General features: G+C 39.4%; 1 protein-coding gene across 1 annotated transcript in view; it reads left to right on the top strand.

The window, feature by feature from the left end:
* LOC102834847 (chromosome unknown open reading frame, human C15orf60) overlaps window positions 1-9531 on the top strand; it is a 154806-nt gene that overhangs the window by 114929 nt on the left and 30346 nt on the right. The window contains exon 3 of the mRNA XM_006866508.1: window positions 3801-3884. Coding sequence (XP_006866570.1) covers window positions 3801-3884 — 84 coding nt within the window. The remainder of the gene's footprint in view (window positions 1-3800; window positions 3885-9531) is intronic.

The raw sequence follows: 9531 nt of genomic DNA, 5'->3' as shown, positions 1-9531 counted from the left end.
AATACCAGTCCATTTCAGCTCACTAATGCCTAAGATATCGATGTTTATGCGTTCCATTTCATTTTTGACAATTTCCAGTTTTCCCAGATTCATACTTCGTACATTCCGTGTTCCAATTTTCAATAGATGCTTACAGCTGTCTCTCTTCATTTTGAGTTGTGCCCCATCAGCAAATGAAGGTCCTGCAGGCTTTTCTCCCACGGGCTTTACACCATTCGCGTCATCACGGTCAACTCTACTTTAAGGAGGCAGCTCTTCCCCAGTCACAGTTTTAGTGCCTTCCAGCCTGAGGGACTCATTTTCTGGTAGTGTTTCTCTGCTATTCATAAGGTTTTCAGTGACTAAATATTTCGAAAGGAGTTCGTCACTCTTTCTTCGTAGTCTGTCTTTGTCTGGAAGCTCATCTGAAACCTCTCCACTATTGGTGACCCTGCTGGTATTTAAAATACTGGTGGCATAGCTTTCAGAATCACAGCAACTCACAAGCCACCACAGTACAACAGACTGTACAGACAAGTGGGTACACAGATTTCTTTATTAAATTCCAACATATTAGAATGAAAGAGAAATATTTTTCAATTCTGAATAAGACTAGTATCGGCAAGTAAAAATAAGCCATTCTATGTCTGTGGACAGCTAATAAATTTGTTGGCCTTGTTGCTCCTGCCAAAATAATACTGGAATGAAATATTCTGTTAATTAATTTAAAAGGGTTTTATACAGGCATTCATTTACTCAATAAAACTTACTGCTTCACCTTCTAGTGTCAAACACTACAATAAGTGTTATATATACAGTGTGAGCAAAACTCTTACAGCTTTAACTTTATAAGCTTATAGTCTAATAGAAAAATAGACATTAAGTAAATAATCAGTACACACATCTAAACTGTGATAAATGTGAAAAAAGTAGAGTGGGATGAGAAAGCATAACAGGTGTTGTTAATTGTCATCAAGTCCGCTCTGATTCATAGCGACCCTGTATAGGGTTTCCAAGAGCAAACTGGTGGGTTGGAACTGCTGACCTTGTGGTTAGCAGTCCAGTGCTTATCCTAAGCATCACATCAGGGCTGAAGTTAGTATGAGTTTATTTTGGTGAAAAAAAATTTCATTTAATTTAGATTTTAAAATGGAGGCAGTATAAAATATTTTTCCATTACATTCCACTTTATTCTTTTGATAGGACTGAATTGCAATGGGCTGTATATGTAAAATACCCAGTGGATTTCAAAGCCTTGTTTCAAAAAAAGAATGTAAAATAACTCCCTAATAATATTTACATTATGTACACTTTGAAATGATATTTTGATATACAAGGGGACTTCAAAAGTTCATGGAAACTGGACAGGAAAGATAATGGAATTTCCCCCTTTGTATTAGGCCGGAGGTTCAAGCTCACCTTCCACTCCTTGGAAGCCCTACACAGGGTCTCTGTGAGGCGGAACCAACTTGATGGCACTTAGCAACAACAACATTAGGTCAAATAAATATTCATCTTAATTTCTTTTTGTTTTATAAAATGTGGCACAGGTGGCTTGTATTATATTTTTGTTGGGCAGCATTAATAGCATTATTTGTTCAACCATAAGGTATTCCATTGTACAACAGTTTTACTAGTTGCTGTTAAGTCAGTTCTAACTCATGATAAACCCCATGAGTGTTAGAGTGAAATTGTGTCCCATAGAGTTTTCGATGGCTAGTGTTTCAAAGTATATTGCCAGGCCATTCTTCCAAGGCACGTCTGGATGGACTTGCATCTCCAACCTTTCAGTAAGTAGCTAAGCACATTAACCATTTGTGTTACCAAGAAACATTCCATTGTATAAACAGAAAAAAACAAAACAAAACAAAAACCCAATGTCATTGATTTGATGCCAACTCACAGTGCCTCCTTAGGACCAGTAGAACTGCCCTAGAGCTTTCCGAGGTTGTCATCTGTATGGAAGCAGACAGTCACATCCTTCTCTTCTGGAGCAATTGGTAGATAAACCTCAGACCTTTTGGTTAGCAACTGAGCAGTTAACCACTGCGACACTAGGGCTCCTTGTTCATTGTATAGAGTTCCATGATTCGTTTAGCCAGTCTGCTGTTGCTCCACGCTTGAGTTGTTTTCAGTCTTATACTGACTGTCTTTAAATGTAATAATAGTGCTTAACCTTGTACATAGGAGCTCTGGTAGCGTAGTGGTTACGAATTGGGCTGCGAACCTTAAGGTCAGCAGTTCAAAACTACCAGCCACTCCGCGGGAGAAAGATGAGACTTTCTACTCCCATAAAGATTTACACCCTCGGAAACCCTGTACAGGGTCGCTATGGGTCGGAACCGACTCGACGGCACTTAACAACAACAACCTTGTACATGCATTACTTCATATATATGCAAGTGCATCTGTAAAATGAATTCCTAGAACTAGGGTTTCTGTTCAGAGTAAATGCATTTGTAATTTTGTTATTGCCAGATAGTCCCCAGAGCATTTGTACCAGTTTGTATTCCCAGCAGCCCTTTACTTCAAAAAGTTCATGGGAAAATTCCATTATCTTTTCATTCCAGTTTTATGAACTTTTTGAAGTTCCCTTGTATGAAAGTGTGCTAGTTTTCCACATATTGCCATTTTAAACTCCAGTATCTACTTGCTTTATATTAATAGTGAACAAATTTCCTTTTGCTAATTCTGGGAGACTTCTAAGAAGATATCACAAATGGTTTGGCTAGCTTTTTCTGCTCAAAAAAAGTAAAGAAAACTTAGTGTTGATAAAAACTCATATAATCCACATTTTAGAATTATTATTTGAATGAAAATGTCAAGAAATTCACCCACACTCTTTCTCCCTCATTTCCTCTATGGAAACAACAGCACTGATTATATTCAGATTTAGAAAGACATTCTGTGAACGCTTGAATGTATGAGGGTTAGCCTTTTCTTCGTTTCTAAGAGTTGGCGATCTCTTGAATGCTCCAGGAGTTCTCCACTGGTGCTGAGGACTAACTTTACATAGGGTAACAAAGTAGGCAAAGGAGAAAGACCATTTGCATGCAGTTTTTGCACACTGTCAGTTTATCAGTTCCCTGGATTCATTTTGCTGTATGGTAGACACATTCTAGATTAATGGGTTACTTAACTGAGGGACTCTACAGACAACATAATTGGAGTTTAAGAGCTGCTATAATCATTAGGTAGTCCATTCTGTGTACTTGATCAATAAGCTGAGAGGAAGTTCATATATCTACTTTAAAGAACCAACTCTTGTCCTTCTTTTGAGACTTGTGTGCCCTCTGCTGCCCTCTTTGCCTTTTTGGTTTATTTGTTAGTTTGTTTTCTGACTGAAATGAAGAACCTAATATTCAAAAATTACTCCTGCATGGGAAGCTGAAAATGATTCTCAGAAAGAGAAATTTCACTGTGTATTGGTCAGGGTGTATCTGATAAGGTAATAAATTAGTACAATGGCTACCAGAGATAACAAGTTACATTTGACAGTTCCTACAGTTCAAGAAAGAAATTTTATAGAAAATATAACTAGGGGCATTTACTCACTTTAATATTTTATTGATTTGTCAATATGAAATGATAAAAGCAGAAATAAGTTGAGACGAATAATGCTGACCATGTAAGAAGGACACGAAGACATGGGGAGTTATTCCAAGGGTCATGCTTAACAATTGGTGATGTTGAGTCATTTCTACTGTGCCTAAGTTACAGAATAAACACACAGCTTTCTAATAGGAAGCAGCTGCACAGAAGCTATTCTTCTCATTCCTTTTTGCTTGTATTGCTAATTTTGCCTAATTATTTTGTTTCAGGAAGGGTTTTCACTCATCAGCAGCAAGAACTGGCTGAAGATCGTAAGACGCATGGATTGTCTGTTGTTTGGAACAACAATAAAGGCAAGCTACTGTGTGGCCAACTATTGTAACCATGCATCCATACCTTTTCATCTTCTGTGTGTGCATGTGGTGGGAAACTTCTCTATGTAGGTAAAATGTGGCTGGGGGAGGATACACAAGTTTAAGAAAGGTTCACATTGGTTATAAGCAAAACAAGTTTTATGACAGGTAGGAGTCTTGATGTGGCACTGTAGGATAAAGCACTGGACCACAGGGTCGGTGGTTCAAATCCACCAGATACTTCTTGGAAACCCTATACAGGGTCACTATGAGTCAGAACCAATTTTGTGGCATTTAAACAAGAACAACGGAATGTGGAGAGGCAGAAACTAGTTAGCAAGATGCCATTGCTGTAGAGCCAGGCCTTTGATTGGTTTGTCAGTACCTGCCTGATTCTCTCTCCCTCAAACACAAATTGGGAGGAAGGGAGTGCATCATGGTCTCTTTTGCTCTTTGAATGTTAAAAAAGGTGTGTAGTTTGGAATGGTTCACTAAATAAGTCTTTTCATTTTTTCCCCTCTTTAGTATTAAAAAATAGAATTCCCTTTTTATTTACTTTCTAGCTGTAGTAAATGTAAAGAATGCTCCTCATGAAAGAAACATGCAGACTAATCACCTGGATTCTTTTCTTTCAGAAATAATGATAAAACCCAATCTGTTCGTATTCACTGAGTAGATCCTATTGAAGCTCAGGTGAAAAATGCTAATTTTTAATGGACTCAGAAAGACTCGTTAAGACTTAGCAGAGGTCTTCAAGAGCATCTAATGGAGGCATTCTTAACCGCCCCCCACCCCCAAGAAAGTCCCCAATCAGTTTCCAAGGCATTCAAAGGTCTGTGAATTTGCATGGATTTTCACTGATCTCTAACTGAAATTTATTGTTTCAAATTGTGAATCTAGGTAGTATTAAAACTTTGCACCAATGGGAATCCCAGGTATTTTCGTGTCACATTACAGTTTCTCAGATCTCTGAAAATGTCATTTATGCTTATCACTTGCTCAGAACTAGAGTACTAGTGTGATGCTGTAGGATAAGCACTGTGCTTCTCATGTCAAGGTTGGCTGTTCAAATCCATCAGCAGCTCTTCAAAAACTCTAAACACAGGGTCACTATGAGTTGGAACCAACTTGATGGAACTTAACAACAGTGGCATCCTTGACATCTTCCCAGCTTGAATGCTAATATGTGTTTAGATATTAAGTACATGCCTGTTAATTAGATATTCTTGACCGTGGAAGGCATTACTTTTGTTACTAATTTTAGCAGGATTGCATATTAAATTTTATCAGATGCTTTTTGAAACCTATGAAGATCATGGTTTTATCTCTCTTTTAATCTGCTGATATGCTGTAATATTGACCAGCAGTCTTATTTGGAATCCTGATGTGGTGCTGCAGGTTAATACCTGGACTGCAAGATCAGTTTGAACTGCAAGGTTGGCAGTTCAAGCGCACCAACCTTTCTTCAGAAGCCCTATACAGGGTCTCTGTGAGTCAGACACAACTCCATGGCACTTAATAGCAACAACACACAACAGTCTTTTTTGCCCAAATCTGGCAAGAGTGTTTCTTTGGCACTTGCCTTGGGTACCTTTTAGTTATCAAGTATTATATGACAAGCACCACTGTTTCAGCTGACAGTTGGAAGAAGTATTTTATGACAAATTTTCACTCCTCTCACACAATTGAATGTAACTTCAGTTGTGTGGGTAACAAGCACTGTGTTTCTGTTTCTCTCTGGACTGACATGACTAGATTAAGTTTTGTCCACTTAGAACATGTGCTTCTTTTATTTCAGTGAATATGATTAAAATTTTTTTTTTTTTTAATGACCTGGTCTTCTCTCAGTTAGTGACATATTTTCTGAGTTTCTGAAACAAAAAGAAGCCCAGATCTTCACAGGGATTTCCTGGGTGGTGCAAACTGTTAACATTGGGGCTGCGCACCCAAAGGCTGGCATTTTGGTCCTACTCAGAGGCATCTTGGGAAAAAGTCCTAGTGATCTACTTCTAAAAACTGAGTCATTGAAAAATCGTATGAGCCATAGTTGTACTCTGACACACATGGGGTCAGCATGGTGAGAGTCGGCTCTACAACTGGTTGGTTTCATAGTAGACATATGATTCCCAGTCCAAAGGTTCAAGGAAATAAACTGAAACCTCACTACTTCTCACCCCAAGTAACTTACTGAGGAATTGTATCCTGATTTTGTCTGTCACAGAGGATTAAGGTTGCCGATTAAAACCCACCAGCTACTCTGTGGGAGAAAGATGAGGCTGTCTGCTCTGGCAACTATTTACCACCTCAGGAACCCCATGGAACATTTCTATTCTGTTCTGTAGGATCACTGAGAGTCATAATTGACTTGATTGCAGTTATTGTCTTTTGATTTCAAATAAAAAAATATAGTGAAATTCTTCTCTGGCTAAGTCCCTTTTCTGTAATTCCCCTCACATTTTCTACAGTAGAATAAAGCATGGCATGCAGTATCCTAATAGTAGAATGATGAAACTACCACCAGTAGAAAGAATTAACTGGATTTGAATCCTCTAATGGAGTTCCGGACTCCTGGTGTGGCGCTGTAGGATAAGCACTGGACTGCAAACCACAAAGTTGGCAGTTCAAACTCACGAGGTACTCCTCAGAAACCCTATACAGGGTTGCTATGAATTGGAACCTACTCAGCAGAACTTAACAACAACAACAACAACAACAGCAACCATCTCCTTGGAGTCCTGTGTGGCATTGTAGGATATGCACAGGACTAATAACTGCAAGGCTGGATTGGTGCTGTAGGATAACTGTGGTGCTATAGGATAAGTACTATACTGCTAACCACAAGATTGGCAGTTTAAACCTACCAGCTGCTCCTTGGAAACCTTTTACAGGGTTGCTGTGAATTGGAACTGACTGGACGGTGCTTAACAACACTACCAGTGTCTCCTTAGTTCGCCTCCAAGGCTGTTTCCCAGGTACCTCATTTCAAAGTTGTGATGCTGTCCTTACAGCGTCTGCTCTGCAGCCTGCACCATAAGGCTCTTTGCTCAGACTTTGACTTTTGGCAAGATGGCAGACTAGGCAGACACACTATGCAGACCCTCTATTAACAGAGATATAGGAGGCCAAATGAAACAGACATAGATGAAAATTCTGGAACCCTTAGGAAAGGGTAGAGAAGTGAATTGAGTGGTTGCTGGGAGGAGAAGCTGAGCAGGATGGCAAGAGAGGTAGACTGGTAAACAGTTGACCCGAGGCAGTGCTACCATTTTATGAGCAGCTTTGGCAACAGAAGACCTGGCAGAGCAGATTCACACAGGCAATGAGGAAGGTGCGATGCCTTCTTTTCCTCCATATTCCCCTAGTAACCAGAAGTGTGACCGGCTCCCACCCACATCCATTCCCAGTGCAGAGCCAGCTCCCTGGAGTTCATAGCCATGTGGCTGGTAGTCATGCTAGTGTGGGGTGGAGGGCTAGCTGTGCCACTTTGGTGTGCTGCTGTGATGCCTGGATTCAAGCAAGAGCAACTGTAGACCGCCAGAACACTTAGAGACACCAGACCAGCATTTGACCTGTCCCTCTGCTTCCAGCTGCCCTGTGGTCCTAACAGACACTGAAACCAGCTCCATCAAGGGCCACCATAAACTACTTCCGGATTCAGTGCCCAAAACTAGATAACGCTGAGGCCAGTAGGAACTCCCATCTAAGGCCAGGAACTCTGCTGTCACACCCTGCCCACACCTACCTTATGAGCTTCTTGCCTTGCAGGAGCCCCCAGAGTAGCCTCCTCTCCAGGTTCAACAGCTGCGTGACTTTTTTGGTTTTGGGTTTCATTTTTTCCTTTTGTTGTTTCATTGGTTTTGTTTGTTTATTCGTTCTTCTCCTTCTTCTCTTCCTGAATTTTATCCTTTCTGTCTTTACTTTTGGTTTTCCTTCATTTCTTCTGTTTCTCATTTCCCCTCTTCTTTTCCCCCTGACTTGATCTTTCTTTACTACTTCTCTGTTTTCATCTTTCCTCTCCCTGGTTTTTCTAAAAATATATATATTTTAAATTTCTTCCTTTTATTCCCTCTCTTTTCTTCTATAGCTCAATTTCCGTGTTCTTATTTTGTATTTTATATATTTTTTTATTTTGGTTGTTGCTTGTTTTTATTTATTCTCTTTTCACTGTTGGTTCCTTGTTTGCTTATTGTTTTGGTTTCTTGTCTACATGTGAGGGGTTTTCTCTTTCCCACCTGACAGGAAACAGCAACTGTGCCCAGGTTACCCAGCCACAGTAGTACCCTCTGCAACTCTACCCACTAGGCAAGAGCTAATACTAGCTCCTATACCATCTTATCAATGATCAACAGCAACCAACAATAGCCAAAAACACCCTAAACTGAGGGGCATGAATGGCAAATGAGAATGGTGTGTACGCTTCTATTCTCTAACTACACTACAGGAGACAGTTTATGAGAGCCTAAGAACACAGTAACATGCAATTATCAATTAGATACAAATACCACAGTGCCCTGGAGACAACAGACAATTTTAGCTCACATGAAGAAACAAGAGAGAATGGCTCAAACAGATGACGAAGATGCAGAGCCAGAAAACGTTTCTGAAGAAGAAAAGGTAATAGAACTATCTGAGAAAGAATTAAAAAGAGTGATACTTAGGTACCTTCAAGTGATCGACAGAAAGATTGAGGAAATCAAGTAGAACACAGAAAAAAATTTAAATAATTCAGGAAAACACTCCAAGGACAAACAATAAATATAAACTTTAAAACAATACAAAACCTGCTATTAGAAATCCAGGAGATTAGTACTAAGATTTCAGAAATAGACAATACATTGAAAGGACAAAGGAGAAGATTTGAAACAATGGAAGCCCGATTAGTGAGCTTGAAGATAAATCTTTCAATATATGCTAGAAGATTGATCAGAAAATATAATGGAAAAGTATGAAGAAAGCTTAAGAGTTATGTGAGACACTATTAAGAGGAGCAACTTACAGGTGATCAGAATTCCAGAACAGGAAAATCACAGAGAAAGTTGTCAAAGAGTTGTTGGAAGAAAACTTCCCAAACATCATGAAAGGTGAGAAGATAAGTATACAAGAAACTGAACAAACCCCAAACAGGATAGATCCCAAAAGAAAATCACCAAGACATGTCATAATCAAACTTTCCCAAACAAAAGATAAGGAAAGAATCCTGAGAGCCATTAGGGAAAAGCGAAACATTACCTGCAAAGGAGACCCAAAATGATTAGCTCTGATTTCTCAGCAGAAGCCATGTAGTCAAGAAACAAAACTCTGAAGGGAAAAAAATTGCCAACCAATAATCATATACCCAGCAAAGCTGTCTCTCAAATATGACAGTAAAATTTGGACATTCACAGATAAGCAGAAATTAAAGGAATTTATGATGGCCAGACCAACTTTACAAAAATTACTAAAGGCTGTACTGTGGACTGAGAAACAACAACAGCAGACAACAACCTGAGATTACCATTCATGACAATATCACCTAGAATTCAATTCAGATATGTTGTTGTTGTTGTTAAGTGCCGTCGAGTCAGTTCCGACCCATAGTGACCCTGAACAGGGTTTCCGAGGCTGTGAATCTTTACAGGAGCAGAAAGCCTCCTCTTTCTCCTGCAGA

The sequence above is a fragment of the Chrysochloris asiatica genome, unplaced genomic scaffold (assembly GCF_000296735.1).
Source record: "Chrysochloris asiatica unplaced genomic scaffold, ChrAsi1.0 scaffold00092, whole genome shotgun sequence".
Taxonomy (NCBI): domain Eukaryota; kingdom Metazoa; phylum Chordata; class Mammalia; order Afrosoricida; family Chrysochloridae; genus Chrysochloris; species Chrysochloris asiatica.
This window is presented reverse-complemented; position numbering and strand designations above follow the sequence as displayed.